This window comes from Xiphophorus hellerii, chromosome 14 (genome assembly GCF_003331165.1).
Source record: "Xiphophorus hellerii strain 12219 chromosome 14, Xiphophorus_hellerii-4.1, whole genome shotgun sequence".
Classification (NCBI taxonomy): Eukaryota; Metazoa; Chordata; class Actinopteri; order Cyprinodontiformes; family Poeciliidae; genus Xiphophorus; species Xiphophorus hellerii.
In genome coordinates this window covers 25,029,735-25,053,846 of record NC_045685.1, presented here as the reverse complement: position 1 = coordinate 25,053,846, position 24,112 = coordinate 25,029,735, and the positions used below count along the sequence as shown (strand labels likewise).

The following is a 24,112-nucleotide window of genomic DNA, read 5'->3' as shown; positions in this document are numbered from 1 at the left end:
CTTCAATTGGAAATGTTCCCTGATTTCAAAACTTTGTCCGAAGTGCCGTTTATAATCCCAGTTTCCCAGATCAACATCAAAACTCTTGGATATTTGATTAAACACAAATCAGGTCCAAGCGCATCAGAAAGAAGTTGTAAATTTGTCCGCTCACGGACAAATTTGTTTGTTGGTGGAGTTGTTTAATTTCATTGTTCATATGTAGTTACCGGGGCAACAGTCAGTGGTTTCTGTCACTGTGGAGAAAAAGCTACATGTATTAATCTGCTTGATGTGTAATGAGACGATGTGGATTCTCTTCATCTTGTTGAATATTAATTAAACTGAATAAAAATTAAATGCAATCAGACTCTGGTAGAGTTTCCAAAAGTTGTTCTCAAGTAAGAGTAGCACTACGTCAGCAAACTGTGACTCAAGGAAAAGGAAAACGTAGCTGTTGAAGAAATGACTCAAGAGTGAAAAAGTATTTGGAAAAAGTACTGAGAAACTGATCAATTTATCAACCATTTAATATATTTAAAAATTGCATCATCAGATGGACCAAAATATAAAGCTGAGTGGAAATTTTTGTATTTTAAGGGCAAAAATGACAATAATTTATGTAAGTAACAAAAAAATAACAAACTCAGGCAAAAGTTAATTTTTCCAAATCAATTTTTTTCAATAAAAAGAAAACTTATGAAACTTTAACAAAAACTGCAGGTGTAAATTTTGATTAAAACATGTATGTTATTCATCACAATAAAAGTAGTCAAAGTACAGCGTAGTAAAAATACTCCTAGAAGTACATTTTCTCAAAAAAAAACTCCTCAAGTATATGTAACTAATTACTTCTTAACTCTGAACATGATTGAACATGTTATAATTTTAAAAATGGACGAGTAAAAATAGTTTATGATGGAATATTTTTGACCCTTTCAATCAAAATGATGGACATGGAAAAAGTCTGGTGACCTCCTGGATGAGTCGTTTACGTCTTCCTGGAGTAATTTTGGTTATTAAATGTTCTCCACTGTTTTCTCCACATGTAGATTAGAAGTTATCTACTTTTTGCTCATGTGGTTTGAATTTCTTCGTATCGGGACGTGATATGTCGCTTTTGAGATCTTTTCACCTACTTCATGTTGCCAGAAAGTTGATTTTTTAAAAAATTAGTTTTATGATTTTAATGGTTTGGCATTAGTCAGATTTGGGTCTGATTAATAAAAAAAAAAAAAAAAAACATAGTGGTTTGTGTGGGTTCAGAAGAGTGAATGCTGATTGGCTGATATGTTGTTGTGACTGATAAAATGGCGCACTGAACCACCTTCTGTTTAAAATGGTAATAGTTTAGAGGCCAAAATGACCTAGTATCAACTCATTTACAGTAAAATTGAAGTTAAACTGATTGCAGTCAGAGCTGTGCATAGTTAAAATAACAAAAATGTGATTTTAGCGTTTAAGAGAAGAAGGAAATATTGTGACAATATTGAAAGCATTAAATGGAATAGCCTTTTCTGATTCTCCCACCTGAGCTCCGTATATAAACTACAAAATATTTTTTAAGTTGTTTTGTCAGATTTTGTAATAAATATTCACATTTTTTCTATGCTTTATGTCTGACTTTGTGTTTATTCTTCAATCAACCTGCTACATTTACGATTTAATGTGATCTTAAAACTACAGCGAGATGAATTTATCTCACACTTGATCAGAAACATCAGCAGCTGTAGTTTAGATAATGAACCACTCAAATGTGCCTGGTTGCTTCCTGTAGGAAGTGGTGCTGAAAACCACAAATACTAGAGACACATGCATGAAAGGCTGCTAACATACCAATAAACCAACATTCTGCTGCAATGTTACCTTTAAACTTCTAAAACCTTCCAATAAGAGTTCTTGAATTTCTTTAAAAATGAATCTCTATTAACATGATTTGTTTGGACCGTTTTAATTTCTTCCGTTTCCCGCCTTCTGTAGGTGTTGCCGTCTTTTCAGAAGAGTACGTTGATAATGACTCTTATGGACAGGAGGAGATTTCTGGAGAGGAGGAGCTTTATGAACTGGAGGAGCTTTTTGGACTGGAGGAGATTTTTGGAAGCGGTGAAACAACATTAGAACCAACAGCTGGAAATGACTCCAGCTCCCTTCCATCCTCAGGTAACCTCGTCCTGCTCCGCTAGAGCTCAGAACCTCCTGCTATGATTATTTTGATGCATTAGCTCAGCTCTTCATTAGTTAAGTGCACAGTAGTGGAGGGTTGATAATGTGGGCCTGTTTTGCAGCCACAGTGTCCCAAAGAATCCCAAACAAAGTAACAAATAGCTAAAGAATCAAGATTTAAGAGTTACTACTGCAAAAAATGAGCTAATTGTGAGGTGTACTTACTTTTTCTACACACATATTATCCAGTTTCACTTGTACTTAAAATCAAATGAGATTAAAGCAGAAAATGTAATTTCCTGGTACCCAAATTCTTCAAAATTGTGACTTTAATGACACTTTCTGCATTAGTTCTAAATATTCTCACTGAATACTGGAAGATGAAACTAATCCTGTGAAACAGGAAGTAGATTCCAGCTAGTAATGGCTTTCTTCTTCTTCTCTTTTCAGCTGCCCAACACTCCCCACAGAGAGGAGCTGTTGTCACCAAATACAGCCTCTGCCTGCTTCCTGTAATTTTAAATTTGTGCATGAAAGCCTAAAAATAGTCATTTTCAGAGTTATAGAATATTTCACACTCATTGTTTTGTCCCTTGTCGAAAAGTGTTTTAATTAGATGATTAAAGTGTATTAAAATAATCCAAATAATAATAATATTTCCTCTACCATGCAATGTTGTCTATTTACCCAGGTTAATTCTGTTGGGAAAATAAACCGTAAGAAATGTTCCTGTACACGTTGGGATTCCATTTCCTTTTATTTTTACAAATAAAGATCTAAAAACTGCGTTAAGCATTTGAACTCAGCCTCCTTATTGAAATCCAAAACAATATGTTACTTTCAGTAGCCTCCTACTTTGTAGACTGAGTAGTTTAATCTCAGTTACCTAGCAACCCCAGCGGAGTTCCACCTGTTACCTAGCAACCAAAGCTGAGTTCCAGCTGTATTCATTGTACAATGGCTGCTGGAAAAGACAAGTGTTTAGTTGCTGACTTCGCCATCCAGAAACCACTTGCTGCATTCTTGCTGATTGTGCAGGAGCCTCCACTTCTGCTTTTCAAAGATGTACGGATGTATGATTGTGCATCTGTTCGCAGCCATTTTCACGTGCGAGTGCAGACGTTGAGTTTAAGTTGAGCTTATTTGGATTTAAAGCGACAATGATTTTGTGCAAACTATGTAATGAGCTTGTTTTGAATAGACCATAGAGCAAAAATAACCTTTTCAAGGAAGCATAAGAGGTCACCTGGAGGTTAATACCTTGGAAACCAGGAATAACTTCCTATTTTCAAGGCTAACATGAATCTCTTGGTCTCAGGTACGACTCAACCTGGTATGAGGCCTTATAGGTAGATTAAATTTGGGCCATTCTTCTGGTTTAGAGCGTCACCACCACTAACAGGGTTTCAGTAAAGATTTGGTGGAAAGTTAAGGACAAACTATAAGCAGAAATACATATTAGCCACTCTGAAACAGGAATCTGTTATCGAAAGTGGAAAGAGGAAGGTGATAATATGCAGAGAATGCCAGACACATGGAGCAGACAGAGAAGTGTGTTTCAACAAAAACAGAAATTAGGCTTTTTTAAGTGACTGTTCCTTTTCAGTCAAGCTGTTTACATGGTTGAAGTGTTTTGAGGTGTGGATTATTATTTGATGACTGAATAAATAAGATCCTTCCAGAATTTCTCTTCTACATCAGACTGTGGAGCAAAATCACCAACAATATTCAACATCAGACTTTCTGCTTCTACCTTCAGACAAATCACCAGCACAGCGAGCTGTGGTTGTCTGGGAGCGGGACAAGATGTCTGGAAATCCTCAGAAACACAATTCAGCTACATAAATTGGAAAGAAAATATTAATAAAACAGAATCTGCATACAGCAACTTGTAAATTCAGCAGCACTTCACATTTAGCTCAGTGAACCAAGTTAATGTCACCCAATAGAGACATATTGTGGAAGTAAGTTGGTGTTTGATGGGATTCTGGATCTTTCATCATGTTTTATATCTCATCATGTCAGCTGGGTGCTGCTCTTTGTCTTTGTACACTTTGGTATTTGTATTGACTTTGAAACTGTTGCATCTACATGAAGCACATAACTAATGAAGCTTGAACTGCGGTTAGTTAGTTCCTTATTTCTTGTTCTCAAATGTTTGGTCACACTTAAAGTCCGAGCATTTGAGGGGACGAGGAGAACCGGATGAGACGATGGAAACGTTAAAGGTTTTCCTGCTGGCCTCAGTTCTTGGTGAGTTTTTTTCAGGTGTCTGAATGTCTTTATTCTGTCTTGGTAGCTTCATCTTTTTGGTTAGGGGAGGTTGATGGAAAAGTGGCAGCTGCCTTTACTGTTCCAGTTGTTCCAGTGCTTCACTGTTAGGATTTGAGCTCAACTGACACAAAATGGGTCAAACTACACTGTGGAGTTAAGGACCAATGGGATATTAGTGACACAAACCAGCTAAGTTAAAGTTTGTAAAAAAAACAAGGAAAACAGCTTCTGAGTTTCTATTAGGAAAATAGTTGAGATTATTTTTATATGGGTGAAAAAAATGAAATCTTTTTGCTCAAAGAAGTCATTTTTGCAGATTTTATTTGTATTTGAAGATGATGCAGTGATTTTTTTTCACATGCAGTGCTGTGAAAAAGTATCTTCCCTTCACAGAGTTCTGCTTTTATGCCTGACACATTCCTCAGATACCCAGTCAACACAAAAATCCGTTTCAAATTCTGATTTAGGTCAAGCAACAGCATTTTAATTTTCCAGACTTTGAGTAGGCCACTCTGAAACATTCTGATGTAATCAAAGAAGAGGAACGAAGGAACACAGAAACTAACAAAACCAACTCAAACAACCTGAGAAATAGGAAAGGATAATTTAAGAAGAACAAATGAAAACAAAAAGCCCATCAGCAGAGGTTTCCTTTCTGATTAAAGTCCTGCATATTTTAGTTTTAGTCCCTGGTGGTAGTTATTACTTTCTGTTTATGTCAATGTGAATTGATCCAGGGAGAGAACTGCCATGCTTGTTTTAAACATGGCCGCCGCCCTGGTGTAGGAGGGCCAGGGCGGCCCTCCTACACCAGTTGGGTCTGAAGTTGTGCCGTATTGTTTCCATGTTCAGATTAGAGAGCAGAACAGGATGGTTTTAACTTGCTACTTTTACAACTTCTGCAGGTGTTGCTGTTGCTTCATCACAGACAGACGATGAAGATTATTGGGGTTTTTATTATCCCGATTTTTATGAATTCAATGGCACAAACACATCTGGCAGTAACTACAACTATGTGTCCTCTTCAGGTAACCTCTTCTTGATCTGCTAATTGAAATATATACAAAAGAGCATTTACTGCAGAATATTTGTTAAAATTTTGCCCTTACATTAAAGTGTTTTATTCTTTATTCTGTTTCTCTGCGTTTCATATTCTTATCTTACTTTCCATGCATGTTCTGCTGCTGTCGCACCAGAATTTCCCCATAAGAGGAAATCCTGTTCTAATCTAATCTTCATAATGCTTTCCTGACTTCCTGCTTTAAACATTTTGATGCATTAATTCAAAACGTCCTTCGTTGGCTAAATGTGGGATTTTCAAAGATGGAGAAACTGCAGTAACTGAAATATTTTCTATAGATATTTGACTTTTTATTCTATTCTGAACATATTGAACACAATCTTCAAACTGTGATTTTTACTGAGTTTTCTGCAATAAAGTCCAATAAATACCAGGTATTTATTGTAATACGGCATATATATATATAATACTGCTATAATACAGTATTATAGTTTGTAATACAGGGTTGTAAATACTGAAACTCTGTTGTATGAAACAGGAATAGTTTCCTCCAGTTCCCAACTGAATTTTGATGGTTTTCTTCTCCTTCTCTCCATTCAGCCGCCAAACATTCACCACAGAGAGGAGCTGTTGTCACTAAATACAGCCTCTGCCTGCTTCCTGTAATCTTAAATTTGTGTCTGAAAGACTGAAAATAATGATAATAAAGAAGAAAAACAGACCATTTATTCTGACTTTTTCTGTTAACTATAATCCTGCTGAAAAGGTGTTAAATAAGATAAACAAATAGTGTTAAAATGAACCAAATAATGTAATTTCTGCTCCATTATGCAACAATGTAATAAACTTTAAATAAGCAATGTGGTCTAAAACATTCTGGGTCCTTTGACATTTATTGTGTATTTGTTTTTCTTTGTGTATTTTGGCGGAAATGTAAATTATTTAAAATCTGTTTTCTCTACGTCTTCACACTCTAAACATGGTTTTTAAGCTAAAAACACATTTTTGGTGCCAGTGTCTCCTCTTAAAACTGCATGTTTTTTGAAAACACTAATATTGAACAATTATTTGTGACTAGTTTTTGAATCTGTTCAATATTTCTCACATTTTATGCTATTCGGTTTCTATAATTACTTTTCTCATTCCCTTGTTTTGGAGTCACTTCAAAATGTCACATTTTATTGGTGACTAAATGATTTTTTGTTATTTTGTGAAACATCGATTTGCATACGGGATGTTTAATTTCTGAACCATTTCTTACAACTTGGTCAAAAATAACTTTTGAAATAAGGCTGTGAAATATCTGGAGACATTTAATCGTGAAAACTGCAAAGACGTCAGTGATATTATTTTGTCAGCCCACATTTTGTTGATGCTTCTATTTTTACGATGTTTGTAGCCCAGGTTGCAATGCCAACTGTGATTCATCAAACTGTGCAGCTCAACTTTGAACGACTTTTAGGACGTTTGGAAAGTTTGTGAGAAAGTGAAGACATGAAGGAGAAGTTGAGGGTAGTTAATAATTAAAGCTTAAAACTTCCTTCCTTTTGCATTTAAAACCTCTTGATGGAAGTTTGAGAGGCAGAAATGAATATTCAACATGCACACCAGTCAGTCTGGGCGTTATGACTGGATGAACTTCAGGCCTGGTGCTGCAGAAACATTCAGCATCTCTACACAGCCGCTTAAGTCCTCTTCGTTTCGGCTGTTTTGCAGGTTTCTGAAATAACTTCAGTTTGTTTCTGTTCAGCTGGAGAAAGTTATGGCACCCTCATGCATTAATCTTTTCTAAGTTTCTACTAAATTAGCTCATAGTTACCTGGTGACACTGTGATGTAGAGCTGTGTATCATCTGCGTAACGACGGTACGCGGCAAAAACACAAAGCCTTACCAAGTATTTTTCATTTGATTTCAGGTGAAACATTTTTGTTACACTTGAAATAAGGAAAACTAACTTACTATTAACTTATTGGTAAGATATAGGAACTTATTCTGGTTCTGCTCTGCATCCCAGGAACCAGAACCAAACAGCATTCAACTTCTATGCACCAAAACTCTGGAACAAACTTACAGAAAACCGCAAAACCATCAAAACACTGAGTTTCTTTGAATCTAGACTAAAAACCCAGCTGTTTAGAGCAGCTTTTGAGCCCTAAGAAATGAAACCAACACTCTGATGTGTAATGACGACTTTTGGCTAAAGTAATTCTTCAATTGTTGATGACTTTGTATTTTTGTGTTTTTATGATGTAAAGAAGTTTTAACCTCCTTGTTGCTGAAAGACGCTATACACACAAACTTGATTGATTGCTTTAAGCCAATTATTCCTTAATATAGATGAAAACGTATCAACTCCACTGGCAGATTATTGAAAAAATGTCTTATAAAAGTGAATAAAATATGTCAGCAGAACCACTTTTTGCTTCAGTAATTATTGTCTGACAACAAACTCCTAAATCTTGATTAAAACTTACTCGTAAGTTAGTTTTGGTTTATTTCAAGTGATCTAGAAACTTGACTGAAATACTTGGTAACTTGCTAAGTATTTATACTTACCTTGTTATTTGTTGTAATCTGAGCCACTGTGTAGATATTAAATAGGAAGGGCCCGAAGGTGAAACCTTGTGGTACACCGGATGTAATTTTTGGCCGCTCCATCCCTCTTCTTTAGGTAAGACACTGTTTTACAACACATTCCAAGTTATTTCTAAATTTAATTTCTTGCAATTACACCTCTGTCATATGAAAAATGTTTTTTTTTATTGTTAAACCTTCCAGTGTTTCAGATTTCTATACCTTCACCTCTGCATACAACACAGGATGGATCTGGACTTCCAGACTCTTCTGACCAGGTTTCATGGTTTCACTCCTTTATCGTCTGATTTTAGTGAACCTGGACATATTGTGACCTCAGTGAAAGTTTCCTGCACTTATCTGGGTGCTTTTTCCTCATCCCATTCAATTTTCCTGTGACATCAGCAAGACCTTTCAATTCACAAACTTGACTTTTTCTCTATTTCAGACGTGGAGAGATGGCACGGATGGTGAAAACCCAAAATAAATTGACAGTTTCTGTTTTACTCAGACCAACCGGGCCGCCTTCAAAATGACTCAAATCCCCATTTCTCCCCTTTCTGATGCTCAGTTTAACCTTCAGCATGTGACCTTTACTACGTCTAGTTGTATTTTGGCTGGTATTTAAGGAGGTGAAAGTGGCTGGAGAGCTGAAGAAACCTGCACAGTTAATGTTTATCTGTGTGTTAAAGGTTGGAAGCAGCTTGAAAAGGGTTGACACCTGCGTTAGTGAGGCAGAAGCAGCGAGAAAGCAGAGCTACTGTTGCATCCTGTGGGGGGACGTGGCGCTCGCTCGCTCGCTCTGCGGCTGATGACTCAGTTCCTGAAAACTGAGCGATACCAAGAGTGATTTACAGAAAGACGCCCAACGAGTGTGGCACATAGAAAAAGATGATTCAGAGTGATGTTTGTTTTTTTTAAAGAAATATAGGTGGAAAATAGAGGGGATAAGGGGAAGGTTAAAATGGAAAGAAAAATACAAAGAGCAACAGATTTCACGCACATAAAGTTGTGTTTTTATTAGATTTTCTCTCTTTTCTGTAGATATTTACTAAATTCTTGGTGAAAAATAATAAAAACGTCCAAAAATAATCCACATTTCATCCACGTTTCCTCGTCACGACAAAAAAACTTTCTGAAATCAGGCCTCGGAGCCCGCCGGTCAAATTTGAATTCTTCAAACCGCAAAGTTTAACACACACAACAGAGAAACTCTGCGAGGCTAAACAGGGCGAGGGCGAGTAAAACGGGTGAGAAGAGAGGATGGGGGAGGGCGGGAGAAACAGAGAGAGAAAGGAAGAGAGACGCTTTCAGAGCTGCAGGTCTAAAAGTCGAGGACTGAGGAACGGCGCAGAGGAAGGAGCTTAAAAGAAAAAGGAACAAAATAACTCGAATAAAAGGGAAACTGCTGCTGCTTCGCTGATGATCACAGCTTTTTGTTGTAAAAAGAAAAACCAATCAAGTGTGGGAGACGGTTTGAATCAAGATGATGAAGCTGTTGTCTCAGCTCTGCTTCCTGGGTGAGTTCACTTCAACTACTAACAGACTTTTCCTCCCAGGTCCTTTTTTTTTAAAACTCAAATCTTTAATATTAAAAACATAGAAATGCTCACTGAGGCGACTAATTTAAAACTTTCACTTCTTCAATTCAATTTAATCAAATGCTACAGGAATGTTTGTTCAAAATGAGCTACTGGACATAAATTAGTCATTTATTTACTCACCTGGAAAACCTGAATTTAGTCATAAATCTGCATTTGCATGATTTCCACAGAATATAAAGGCCTTTAATTGATGCCTCCCATCCAGGAAGTAATGCAAAGCCACCATACGCCGCAGTGAGCTTAGGTTTCCCCCAAACGAACTTTTATTTTTTTTTCAAATGCAAACTGATGAAGGTGCAAAAGTGTAATATTTGCATATTTTCTAATCAATGTTTAGATTTAGGAAGCTAAGAGCATGCTCTTTGATTTGACTGGACTTCTTCCACATGAATCTACTAATTAGAAATCTACTGACTCCATTTATAATTCAGGAAAAATAATCAAAATGTAGCATCATGGGAAATGGCTTTTATGTCAATTAATGTGTTTTTGCAGTATTACACTGCAAAAACACTCAATCTTATCGTATATTTGGTCTAATTTTAGTTTAAATATCTTATTACACTTGAACTTCCAAGGAACTTTTCAGAAATATATTGAAGCTTATTTTAAATCAATGATTCCTTAATATTGATGAAGAAGTTCTAGTTCCACCGGCAGATTGTTTCAGTTATGACATTTTTCCTGTTATAAGTGAAATAGAACTTTTTCATCAATATTAAGGAATTATTTATATTAAATAAGCTCATTTATCTTGCCAAAAAGTCATTTTTAAGTTAGTTTTGTCTTATTTCAAGTGTAATAAAATGTTTGCTCTAAAATTGGACCAAAATACTCGGTAAGATTTTGTGTTTTTGCAGTGAACATATTAAACTGTGTTGCCTTTTAGGAATATAAAAGTAAAACATGTTTATTATTAAATTAAGTTAAAAAAAATGATCAAGAATCTGTAAGAGTGAGTTTAGTTACTAAATAATCACTTAGAGCTTTCAGGATGGAAAAATTATTAGCTATAGGTGACGGTTTTTAAAAGCTCATAAAACTATGAAAGTTTAAATCGCTTCTCAAAACTCATTTTTCTTTGGCATTTATTTGAAGTAGTGTTTTGATACTCTATTTTTATCAATTTGTGTTATTGTCGTTCTTGTACAGCACTTTGGTGCAGTTTTACACCCTTTTTTTTTAAATATATTTTAAACATTGACATTGAAAGTATTCAGTTGTTGCAGCTAACCAGTTGCATCTGCCTCGTGTTTGTCAGACTACAAACTCTAGAAAAAATATTAAACTACAAAAATGGTGGGCCTGTAACTCTGAGGCAGATTACCTTTATAATATAACATCCTTTATCTGAACATCACTCTGTAAATATTTAATAAAACACCTAAAATATTTAAAAGAAACTAAACCTAAATGCTAGGTTGTAGTTTAGCAGCGTTATGCTAAGATAAGAGAATGCTAACATGTTTGGTAAAGTGTGAGAGGAGAGAGACGTTAAAACATTAAAGCAAGTTTTTAGTTCTAAAAGTTTAAACAAAAATCACCACTAACCTCACATGTTAGTGAGATTCAGCTGCTGTTTCTGTTTTTACTTTGATTTAAAAGTATTCATGCTAAATGTTAGCAACTGTGCAATGCACTAGAAGGAGGTTTTATATGGTCATATGTTGGCAGCAGACAGAGCAGAATAAAGATGTGATCAGAAAACCTGAATGTTTTGTTGTCTCAGACTTTAACACTTTGCTCTCATGTTGCACCAACTGTAGGTTGTTTTTTCACACATCTGAAAGCAGCTGCAGCTACCAGAAAACTCAGTCACTTATCAGTAAACTGCATGCGGCTCACATTATGTTTATGATTTAAAGGACAAGCTGTTGAATTCAATGTTAAAATGTTGTTTTTTATAATATTTCTCTTTATTGCTTTGCAGCTCTAGCTACTTCTGCTGTTTCAAAAAGACTAAATACGACGATACCTCCTGTAGCTCCAGGTAAAAACCGACACACTAAACATGATTTATAATGGAAAATGTTATTATCAACATCTTGTAAGTTCTATAATACGGCAAATAATAGAAGTAAAAGCTACAGATGCTGAAGAATTATATTTGTTTTGTGACTTTTTTTTCTTAAAACACAAATTCCTTAAGGTGGGATTTGTTTACCCCACACAGTGAATTTTTCTGAAAAAATCAGTGTAAAATTATGCTAATTTACTAAAAGGCTTTTAAAAAGCGACATAAATGTTATGAATGATGCTTCACAAAGGCCTGATTGACATTTTAAACGAATTAGCAAAGTCTACTTTTGTTTCTATCTTGGTCACAGACTCAAAGCACTTCTGAATTCATTTTCAAATTTAAAAGTGATTTTTTTTTTTTTTTTTTTTAGCATACTGTGAACAAGCTACAGTCAAAACTTGCAATCAAGTTAGAGTAGCGCTACTCCAACACATAAGAGTAAAAAGTATTTGGTAAAAATCTGACTCAAGTATTGAGCAACTGATCAAATGATCAATCATTTAATATTTAAACATTAAATCAGACGCACCAAAATATAAACTTAAGTTGCAATTTTGGCATTTATGGATCAAAATGATGATAAATCATATAAGTAACAAAAATAACAAAATCAGACTAAAAAAAATTCCAAATCAGAAAAACTGATCAAACCTTAACAGAAACTGCAGGTGTGTGTCTGAGTCTGGTCAGTTTTTGCTTTTGTTTTTCATTCAGCTGGTAGAAAATCCAGAAAAATTACTCAAGTAAGAGTAGAAATACTTCATAATAAAGTTACTCAAGTAAAAATAAAATGTCCAGAGTAGTAAAAATACTCCTAAAACTAATAAACGTAACTGAGTAAAGTACTACCCAACTCTGTTTACATTGTTAAACTGTTTCCAAAGAGACGCAATCATCGCTACAAGCATCAAATTTTTTACTTTATTCTGCATCATTTGATGAATTTCAGATAAAGTAAGTATTTTGTTTTTCAGGTTGTTTTAACATTTAGCTGAACTCTTACATCCTGGTACTCAGACTTCTCTGCCCCAAGGTTTTTCCTCTTTAACAGCAGTAGCCTAAAGTTTCTAATCTAAAATCATTTTAAAAGTCTTAATAAAAAAATGCACAATTCTGTTTATAATTTTTTTTTTAAACTCTGACCACTTCTACACAACCGAACCTTCATTGATCTGCCTCCTTAATTTAGAATTTTCTAGCTTTATTTATCTATTTATTTATATTTATTTTATTGTTTTTTGTTTCTTATTCAGTTCCAGCATCTTCCGCTCCCACACAACTAAATGACACGAAAACGGCCATGGATGTTAAGGAAAATGGTAAAAAATATTCTTCCTAAGTCAGATTCTTCTTCTCCTTTTTCCTTTTCTTCTTCTTTTATGTTTTTTGGCGGTTGGCAAACAATGAAATTGTTGCTTTATCGCCTCCTACTGGTGTGGAGGTTGGAGCAGAGCGTAACTCCAGAATTAAATTTCATTAAATAATTGCGTTAATTTAAGATGATGAAATACTACTTGACAAATTTTACTCTCAAATTATTTTTAAATAAATCAACTAAATTTAATTTGACTTTGATTCTGTTTAATTTTTGAATCACCTCTTGTCTTTTCTCCTCAGTATTTTGACAGAATAACAACTTGCTACACTTTGCAATGTTTCTATAAAATAAAGAGCTCAATTTAACCCAAATCTACCAAGAGACGTAATTTTCTCTTCTCTCCTCGTTCTCCCTCTGCTTCTCGTTCCTCCAGTCTTTTTTTGAGTTTTATGAATCCAGCTGAGAAACCAGAAACAAATGTTACATTTTGTTGATTAGCATCGTCAAATATGTTGATCGATGTTGCCTTTATTTTGATCTCTTTATCTTGATGACTTCCACTGCTGCTCTGTGACAGATCTTATAGGTTTGAGATGATCTCCATGTATCTAATTAATTTAAAAATGATTTATTAAAGTGCAAATGTATGCCATAAATGTAAAAAAAAGTATAATGTACTGATGAAAATGTTATGATTGTTATTTTACCTTCAATAAATGGTTTATAAATGACTAAATATTATGTAAAGTGAAAAAGTATGAATCTTTTCACACTAAATACAGAATACAAAGTATTTACTTAATTAACCAATACTGATATTGATACAAATACTTTTCATTATTTATGTTTATATCATAAAGACCTTTAAGTTTTTTTCTGGTTTTTCTTTTCAGTCATTTTGTTAAAACTTAGGACAGAATTTGGATAAAGTTTGTAGATGCCTACTAAACAATCTAATTATATATTATCATAATAGAAAAATAGATCACATTTGTCTATATTTTGTCCTAAATAAAGTTAAAAAATAATCATTTTCAGTGAGTTAGAGTTGAGAACTACAATACAAATTCAATAGAGAATCTGAACTAAAGTATTTATATTATTGACTCAAAGTGCAGGAATGTTTTGTTTCCTATCCATCAACTCCGGATTATTTTACAGAGTTAGCCTCTGTTTTTATCTTATCACAACATTTTGAAGTTTTAATTTGAAGATTTGAGATTCTTCTTCATTTTTTGTCTCTTTTGTATTAGCCACGGATTATTTTAATGCTTCGACATCTGAGATGGACTTTAATGGAACTATGGACAAGACGAACAACGCATCAGCATCAACTCCGTCACCCCCAGCGCCTCAGAGCCCAACCTCACCACCAGTAACCACGGTAACAGTCCTCAGTAACACGAATATTTTTATCCAGCGGCTGCAGCTCAAACCAAAACATTCATCAAAGTCAGAAACTGAAATCCGGTGGATTATTCATGGGGATTAGGAACCCCAGTCACCTGTTAACCTGCATATTTTAATAGTTAATTAATATGATTTAATATTAACAGTAGAAACCGTGTTGGTGCTACTGCAGACCTCTACACTGCAAAAACTCAAAATCCGACCAAGGCTTTTTCATTTAGTTTCTACTGCAAATATCTTAGTGCAATTCAAATAAGACCAAATTAATTTATTAGAGACTTTTCAGGAAGAAATAGGAATTTGTTTTAAGTCAGTATTTGCTTATTGTTGATGAAAAAGTACCATTCTCAGATTATTTAACTTATAACAAAACATTTTTCCCATATTATTAGAGAAATAATCTATGAGTGGAACTAGAGCAGAACCAAATACTGACTCAACTTTTTCTAAAAAACAAAACATGTTTTCTATTGAATTTTAAAAATCTCTGATGGTTTGAATCATTTACACTGGAAACTTTCTTCAGTTTTCTGTACAAATCTGTTTAATTTGTCTTAAAATTAAACAGATGTGAATGTACATGATTTATTTTCCTCCTTGGTTGCTCTGTTTTTACTAAAAGTGCAGAATTGCTGTGTTAGAAATTCTCCATCTTGAGCTACATTGAGGGACAACTTTCTTCAGTCAGAGGCTTCTTCAAATTTGCTGGAAGACAGACTGCTGCAGGAGCCGCATCTACAACTCCATGACAAAAATATTCTCTTTAGTATTAATAAAGTACTTCAGGATTAAAAATGAATCCAATCTGTAACGTTTTACACACTTTTGCAGATTTTTTTTAATTTTCTGGAGATAAAAAACGATCAAACTCTGATCCCCATTATCCCTGCAGTGAGCTACATATTATTTACAACACAAAGGACAACATCAATGAACAAAGTTTTGTCATGATTAACCTCATATCTTCACATTTTGGCACCTAAAATACAGATGTGGTCGTTTGGATGCTGCTTGTTGTATAAAGTTGTATAAAATGTTCTTTAAAATAGTTTTAGGTGAGCTTAATCAAGCCACTCCACCGCTGCCGTTCTAGAAAAACAGCAGACAGGAAGTGAGTTTTGGGTCGTAGTGCAAAGCCCACCATGAACAAGAAAAGCTACAGAAGCACGAAGCCAGTTCTCAGAAATCCAGTAGAAGAAACAAACATTTCAAACCATCAGATGCTTTCAAATGCAAGGAGGTTGAAATAAAAAAGAGAATGTTAGATGGAGTTAACTGATGGAGTTTTTGTTTCCTCTCTGACAGCCAGAAGAAGAAAGCAGTGAAGGGTCGACCTCTGCAGCGACTACAGCGTCCGCAGCAGGTAGCTCAGCAGCTTCATGCAGGCTGCAGCTTCACTCTCTGCCTCGTTTTGTCTTCCTGCATCAAACCACAGCGACTCACACGCCTGATTTCTCTCTAGCTGCTCACCAGAACCCACAGGAGCACATTCAGATACGCCAAGTTTAATCCATCAAACCAGAACGCTAACCGTCACAGGACGGAAAAAAACACGTTACCACTTAGCTGCCATTTTCAGGAGCGAGATTTATGATAACCGGCTGCAATTTGTTACTAAATATGGGAAAGAGACGTTTTGTTTTTGTTTAGTTTAACTGTGTGAATATCCACAGAAATGAATTGTTAATGTAAGATACATTTATTTACTGTTTCTCTGTAATTATTTCTGCCGTTTTGGTAACATAGGGAGGGAGGACACAGGCTTACCTACGACAGTTAATTCACACAAACTCAGTGTTTCAACTGTTTTGCAGTTTTCTGGAAGTTTGTTCCATATTTGTGGTGCATAGAAGTTGAGTGCTGCATCTCCATATTTGGTTCTGGTTCTGAGGATGCAGAGCAGAACCAGAAGACCTGAGAGGTCTGGAAGGTTGCTATGGCGATAACAGCAGATCCTTAAGCCGTTCAGTGATTTGTAAACTAACAGCAGTATTTTAAAGTCTGTTCTCTGAGCTACAGGGAGCCAGTGTAGGGACTGTAGAACTGGGTGATGTGCTCTGTCTCCTGGTTTTATTCAGGATGCCAGCAGCAGCATTCTGGATCTGACTGGTATTTTTAGACACTGTTGCATATTAATAGATCAACCTTGTTTACTTGTATAGCACATTTCAGCAACAAAGCAGTTCAACGTTCATGAAAACACAAAAATATAAAGTCATAGAATGCACATAATGCTGTCGTTACACATCAAAATGTTGATTAATGTTCCATTTCTAATGTTTCAGAAGCAACTCTCAACAGGTGGGATTTAATCTAGATTTAAAGATAAAGAGTTTTTCTAGATGTTCTTCAGGTGTTGGAAGGCCGACTTTATAATTATCTTTATGTGGCTCTGAAGGTTCAGGTCAGCGTTCATCACTACCTTTTCCACAAAGGCCTGCTGCTCGGCAGTTCCTAGCTGAGCAGCAGCAACTAGCTGAAACTGAGCTACAGAGCAGCCCTGGTAAAAACGCTGCTAAAGGTTAACAGAGGAGCCATGTTGTGTTTTTTCCTGAAGGCGCCGTTTCAGAAACAGCAGGAGCTTTTAAAGGAGACACAAGCGTTAAATTACAAAGTCATAATTCCAACTGAAGGCAATAATTACTTGATTGTGCCTGGAAAACGCACGCTGTCCCTTTAAGAACAATAGTATTCAGCGTTTGTTTTGAAAATGGCCGCCTGCTCTTTTAACCTAGAGTATAAATAAAGGAAACCAACATTAAATCAGATTTCTCCTGAGTGAAAAACTAAATCTAATGTGTTTCTTTCAGTGGCTCCAGGCCGTTCATCTTGGGGTAAGTTCACTTTTTTTTACTCCAGTTTATCTGTTGAGTTCATCTTCGCTCTGATTCTTTTTAAACTCAGTTTTAGTATTTTTTCTTTTCTGTTGTAGTCCAGTTATTCACTAGGAGGTGAATTATCCCCCCGACTCCTGCTGGGTGTTTCATCATCACCCTGTTTTCAAAAACAAACCAAAGTTATACTAAAATAGATGCAAGTCATTCATGCTGTTAATACTTTTCTTATTGAATGCAGATGTTTCGTTTTGTACATTTTGGTTGGAATCTTCAGGAAATTACAGCTAACATGTTGCTAATGTTCCAGCGCCCTCTAGTGGTCACTAGAATACAAGGCAAATTAACTCAGTATAATGTGAATATTTCAAACCATTAAATTAGATATTTATTGTTTCTTCTGTATTTTAATCTAAAATGAGGACAATCAGGAGGTAACCTCGTCATTTTGTTCTCGGCAGCTTACATCCTGCTGGTGTTGATAATCATCGTGATCATCGCTCTGTGTGTCATCCTCTACATGCTCCGCAGGGCGTCCAGGGTGAGAAACAACAAATAAATCCATGTTTCCTTAAAGAAAACCTGTCACACTATGATACCATCAATATTTAAATGTTTTGATTTCTATTTATCTTCTCCAGACGTACTCGTTTGACCTCCAGCGCCCTCCGGCCTCCAGCGGTCCGTACGAACCAACTGGCACCTTTGGTCAGGTCTACCTGGATGACCTCGGTAACCAACTAACTCCGTCTAAATGTCTTAAAAGGTCTGACAACCTGAGTAAGAATGTTTTTGTTTTGTTTCTGTGTTTGTTTCTCAGACCAACCGGCTAACAAAGATGTGATCTCGGATGATCTGTCCCCCACACCGGTACCCAACGGCACCGGCCCACAACCGGAGGAGAACGCAGACGGGGAAGAGAACGGTACCAATGTTTGGTTTTTGTTTTCCAGTCAAGTGTTTGGAAATCTAAAGTATTTAAATATTTTAGCAAATACCTGCATGTTTAAAGGGGCAGATTATCAAAATTAACAGTTTTCACATCTTTTTTATGCTTCCATCTGGGTTTCTACCGCTTCTAAAAACATCTCAAACATTTAAAAACAAACACCCAGATGGTTTTTGGTGTTTGGAAAATGAGCTGTTTCAAAATCCTCCCAATTGTTCAGTCACACTGCGCATATTTGGCCAGCTGGTTTTACCGCTGTGCAATGGCTGCTGGAAAAGACAAGTGTTTTGTTCTGCTGCATTCTTGTTGGTTGTGCATGAGGCTCCACTTCTGCTTTTCAAAGATATATGGTTGTATAATTACGCATCTATGTGCAGCTATTTTGACGTGCGAGTGTAAACGTTGAGTTGGGGGCCGTGACCAACAGCAGCTTATTTGGATTTAATCAACATGAGGCTCTGAAGCAGCTCATTCTGAAAGGAGATTAAACTAGGCAGAACTAAGCAGACTGAAATCTCATTATTTAAGAATTATTTTGTGCAAAAAAATTTTATAAAAATGTTGTGTATCACCAATAGACCTATTCTAACCTCTTCAAGGAAGCATAATTAGATTGTATTTGCTCAGTTCTGCCTATTTTAGCTCCTTTCAGAATCAGAATAAGCTGAAAATGGGTACAAACAGATGCACATTTGCACGACCGTACATCTCTGACCCTGAGGAAGAAGAAATGGATGGTGAGTCAACAACAAAGCACTTGTCCTTTCCAGCAGCCATTGTACGGCACATACATTGGTAAATCTAGGTGACTAAAAGTGCTGAAGCTCTGCTTGCGTTGCTAGGCAACGGGCTGGGCTTGGCTGGGGTTGCTCAGTAACGGCACAGAGTGACTTAACAATCAGGAGGTTTTTGAAACAGCTCGTTTTCCAGACACAAAAACCATTATAATGTTAGAATAAAATAAATGGATGTATGAAAAGTGAATTTTACCCTTTAAGGCAACATTTGATGATCCAGACTCAGTTTTGGTGAATTCAGACATTTACTCCGTCTCTTTAACTCCTTTCCTTCCTGCAGCTCTTCAGGATCCACCAGAAGCAAACAACCCGCAGAGATCTTCGTCCTCCTCCTCCTCCTCCTCCAGCAGCAGCTCGTTATCGGGAGGCGACCAGGCAGAGACGAAATCCAACCAGATGAGCAGCAACAACTTGTTCTTCGATGCAGTCGAGGAGACGCAGCCGCAGCAACAGAACGGAAACAACAACAATCCATGTGAGCTCATTTAAATACCACACAAATACAACCAACAGGTGCTATAAAAACTATTTCAGTGGAAAAATATTCTTCTAATAACCGAATCCCAGTTCAGATGTTGACTCTTTTCTAAAGTATCAAAGCTTCAGTCTTAAAGGCACCTTAAAGGATTTAAAACTTTTATTTTAGTGGAAAATCTGGAAACAAAAGGAGCAGGAGCTCCACTAAAAATGGAAAAATAAAAACTTTAAGGTCTAGTTTAACATCAATTCAATATATTGTTATAAATTAAGCTTAAATGACATATTTATCTATATTTGAACATTAAAATTTAATATGTAGTTTTGAATATCCAGTTTGATATAATTTTCTCTGCAAGCAAAAAGAAAATCTGACATAAATCAAAAATCTTTCCCATCGTTTAAATGTATTGTTTTATTGAAGTATCTGTATAAAACCAGAGAAGAAAACAACAGCTGAAAAAACTACCAAAATTATTCATACCCCTGGTTGTATTTTCATTTTCCTTCTGACTGAAGGTCATTTTAACATTTTGTAGCCGTTCGTCCAGTTTTGACTGATTTAAAGGGAGATAAAGATATAATTGAATCATAATTATTGACATGATACTTTATGTGTGTGTGAATGTTTATATATTCAAGTATTTTTGGCTCCATTGGTGTTTTATCGACTCAGATAGTTTATTCCAGAACGAGGAAATGACATATTGCACTGCTGAATGGGTTTCTGATGATGAAACATCGGCCAGTAGGTGGCGCTCACCCACAAGCAAAAATCCCAAACAATCATCATCTCTTTCTATCACTCAGCCGACCATGTAGGACATTTGAGAAAATCTCGATAAACGCGTTTTATAAAACTCATTTGTTTCTGGACTTTAGCTGCTATTTTTTATTTTTATTTGTTTAGTAGAATTTTGAGCTTTTACTCTGGAAAATGCATTTTTATGTCTGACTTAGACATTTACTCATTTATTTACTTGCAAAAATAAAATTTTGCTCGTTTTTTCTGGAAGATTTTCGAGTTTAAATAATTTTGTTTCTAAACATATTTATCTCTAGAGTAGATCAAATAAATGAAAACTTTTTTTTTGCCTTTTCTCCTTTTTTAGCCGTTTGCTCCACCGACCCATTTGTGGAAATAAACCTTGACGATCCGGCCTGGTCCGATCAGCTCCTAACTTCTCCGCCGACCTCCTCGGTCCTCCCCTTCTCTTCTTTCTCCTTCTCCTCTTCCTCCTCCTCCTCTTCATAGCACCAAACATTCCCACAGAAGCAGAGACTGAACGTCCTTCCCACCAGAATCAGCAGAAGGTCTTTAAAAGTTTCTCTCTCTTTTCGTCAAAATGCCTCCCTGCTTACTTGAAACGACAACAAGCTAAACACGAAGCTAACCCAAAGTCAGCTTGAACTGTGTTGATGATGAAATGTTATTTTTTCTCAAGTGGTTTTATCCTTTTTTTTTTTTACAGACAATTAAAAAAAATCTAGAAAAACTGCAACTTGCAACATCTGATGCCGTCGAATCAAACTCTGTTTTAGTTTAGCGTTTCTAACAGTCATGAGTTTTTATGGCTTTCCGTTTACACATTATCGTTTCTCAAACTAAATAAACTAAATAAAGACTAGAAGCTAATGTCTCCTAATTACCGTCAATATGTACAATTTTGTAAAAACTTCTTATTAAATCTATATTTTGTGCCTCACATCATTACAGAAACCCGAAAGCTTTGAATTTCAAATCTAATTCTGAAGAATTGTTTTTATTTTAACTATTATGAACAATTTCTTTACTGTACAGAAGTAAAAATATGCAGCCACTGCTTTAATTAATGCTCTGATCCAAACTGATAAGCAGCTGTGGAACATTTTTTATTTACCAACTTTATTATGTTAATTGAAATGATGTCGTTTTATCATTACCTGAACTTTAACATGTATAAATCAAACTTCCTGTCATTGAAGCACATTGTGTGTTGGTTTTTAAAATAAAAATGTTTTTTTGTTGGTTTTAAAAGAAAATTTGTTGTTGTTTTTAAAAGAAAATTGTTTTATTTTAATAAAACATTTATCTTTCTGCATTAATTTAAATGCTCTGTTACATCACGTTATGATAAAATCTGTTGAAAAGTGGGGAAAAAAACAGTTTTGGTTTAACTTTGGCTAACAATAATTTAAAAAAAGAATAAAACAGCTCATATTTTTAAAGTTATATATAGCAAACCCATGTTTTTTATTAAGTTTTTTTAGTTTATTCCTGTAATATTTGCATTTAGTTTCCACAAAAAATGACAACAAAAGTAAGTAATAGTAATGTGAGTTTAGATTAGATGGTTTTTTGTCATTAGGTTGGAATATTTCAAATTTTTTATTTTTTACATAATTTCCCATCTCATTTTTGCAATGTTTTTATTTTGAATCCTAAAACTGGAAACGAAATGGTGATCATTTAAAAATTGTTGTCGATATTTAGCTAACATGATAATTGTCTTTTCAACAAGTCGTGCAATATCAAAAGCTCCACCATATTTCATTTTTTGTGCTCTGGAATATTGCAGACAGGAAATTTACTGATGTCCCACTGAAGAGCTTTCAGATGTTTTAATAGATTTTTGATTACTTTTGATTTTACATTTTGTAAAGCTAACGTTTTGATCAAGAACTTTCTGCTTTTATTCTAATTATTTATTTAGACGTTTCCATTTGAACCAGATTGAAGTTTCACACCTCTGAAGGATGCGCTGCTGGTGAGATACTGACTACTCATAACTACTCCAGACAGTCACACTTCAAACAAACTGAATAGTTTCGACGCTGAACCTGTCGAAACCTGAAAATAACTTGGAGGTTTACAGTCAGTGAAATTTCCAGGTGTTCATACAGCTAATAAACAAAATAAACAAAACAACCAAAAACAAAAATAAAATGGATTCTCAGTCTCCATTAACAAAAAACGCACTTGAAAAATAACTAAACAACATAAAGCCAAAGTGGAAATAAATACTGCATTCAACCAAAAGAGTGCAGATTATGAAGTCTGTATATTATGTTGCCCTTCAGTAATAATTAGATTTAAATAGAGAAGATGGGCACATCGACTACCTGATGCAATAGTTCACACTACATGATTTTTTGCTGCTATTTTTCCCCTTAAGACAATCTTGTTGGTCTTTCTAAGATTGTGTGGTGTGTTACGGTAGATTATTGTTGCCGCTCCGATCCAAACCAGGGGTTTTCCCCGACTGGGAGCTTTAACTACACCTGTTGAATGTGACAGGTAGCCAATCAGAAAGCGAGGATTCCCCTCTGCGCTTTCTGAGGGGAAATTACGGAGGGGAATCCCAAACAACTGACACGGTGCAACCCCAAGTCCAGCGGACATTGGAGATGATATGTGGAAACATTAATGTTTATTCAACATGCAAAGAATATAGAAATGACAAGAGGAGGAGTTGGAGCGAAATTGCTACTGCAGTTGATAAACCCGGTAACTTTTCAGCTGTTCTTCGTTAAGGTGACATAAATAGGTTCTAATGATTTTCATTCAGTCAGGACTTTACGCTGACACTAGCCACATGCATTGCAGGTAGATTGTAGTAAAGCATTGATTAATGCCCGGTTTTAAAATTAGTTCACTGAACTTGTAACCATTATTTTGTGCCCAGGACCGAACCCGATCGAACCGTTATACCTAGGATTTCTGTCGGCTAATGTGTGGTCTGTCAGGTTTTGAAAATTGGCTGACAATCGGCCGACAGCTCTAAGATCGTGTCGTGTGCGCTGGGCTTTACACTAAGGAAATGAGGAAGGGAGGAGTCAGTGGAGAGCACCGGAGTTGAGCCTTTTTTTATTCGGTGTCATCAACAGAAAGAGAAAAAGGCCGGAAGAGGCGATAATGCCGATAATTAAAATGACATCGATAGTTTTAATTTATGGTACGATTAATTGATTTATCGTTTATCGCGACAGGCCTACTCAAAACACTAAAATTGCTCTATATTTTTGAATGGCTCATTGTGGATTCACAAGCTGAGGAAATCCTGCGTCTGGCCAGACACAGAGTTTCCCCAACTGCTGATGAAATCATTCACAACTTGCATTGCACAGCCTTGGTAAACACAGATCCAACTGATGAACTAGGTGATAAGTTTCTCTGCTCCCCTTCGACATCGCTGCATGTCTCACACACGTGTTGGTCTCATTTCACATCGTTCTTACTGGTTTGTCTCAACTCGGAACAACAGCGATTTTTTACAGTTCCTGAGTCATTTCCACATGTTTCTCTCACATGAAAAAAGTCTTGAGGACAAGTGGAAATCACTGGGACCTCTGGCTAAACGAGCACAATTAGCCACAGACTGGATTTACCATTCTCCTAGCATCCTTTTCTCTCCATCATTATCAATGAACAGAGAAACTATGCCCAGAGATTTGGCTGCAAAGCCCTCTAAAGAGGTGATTGATGATAATGCATGATAATTTTTCTCAAAAATGGAAGCAAATGATCTTGATTTGGACACACTGCCTGAATGTTTATGGGCAGCTCATAAATATGATGTTGGATTAATTAGGACCAAATTAATCCAACAGGACCAAAACATTGTCCTGAGCCGTATGCAACGAAATTTCGTTCTGTATACACCCTGTGCATGCAAAATGACAATAAAGTCAGTCTAAGTCAAAGTCGAAGT

General features: G+C 35.7%; 2 protein-coding genes across 2 annotated transcripts in view; both read left to right on the top strand.

Moving 5' to 3' along the window:
* LOC116733025 (protein FAM160A1-like) overlaps positions 1 to 8,679 on the top strand; it is a 35,528-nt gene extending 26,849 nt beyond the window's left edge. The window contains exon 19 of the mRNA XM_032583668.1: positions 8,669 to 8,679. The gene's annotated coding sequence lies outside the window, so the exon portion shown is untranslated. The remainder of the gene's footprint in view (positions 1 to 8,668) is intronic.
* LOC116733026 (uncharacterized protein DDB_G0271670) lies at positions 4,254 to 21,036 on the top strand. The gene is made up of 13 exons (XM_032583669.1): positions 4,254 to 4,395; positions 5,322 to 5,444; positions 6,038 to 9,532; positions 11,547 to 11,606; positions 12,890 to 12,955; positions 14,208 to 14,338; positions 15,670 to 15,727; positions 17,175 to 17,198; positions 17,660 to 17,739; positions 17,840 to 17,930; positions 18,019 to 18,123; positions 19,225 to 19,419; positions 20,534 to 21,036. Exons 3-13 carry the CDS (start codon positions 9,499 to 9,501, stop codon positions 20,674 to 20,676), a joined length of 987 nt encoding a protein of 328 aa, XP_032439560.1. The 5' UTR covers positions 4,254 to 4,395; positions 5,322 to 5,444; positions 6,038 to 9,498; the 3' UTR covers positions 20,677 to 21,036.
* Positions 21,037 to 24,112: the final 3,076 nt, after the last annotated feature.

What these genes read in the sequence shown, in the direction of transcription:
- LOC116733026 (XM_032583669.1), top strand. Translation starts at nt 9,499, where the DNA reads ATGATGAAGCTGTTGTCTCAGCTCTGCTTCCTGG. An exon ending in GACTACAGCGTCCGCAGCAG is followed by an intron (nt 15,728 to 17,174) that starts GTAGCTCAGCAG and finishes TGTTTCTTTCAG; the next exon opens with TGGCTCCAGGCCGTTCATCT. An exon ending in CGCAGACGGGGAAGAGAACG is followed by an intron (nt 18,124 to 19,224) that starts GTACCAATGTTT and finishes TCCTTCCTGCAG; the next exon opens with CTCTTCAGGATCCACCAGAA.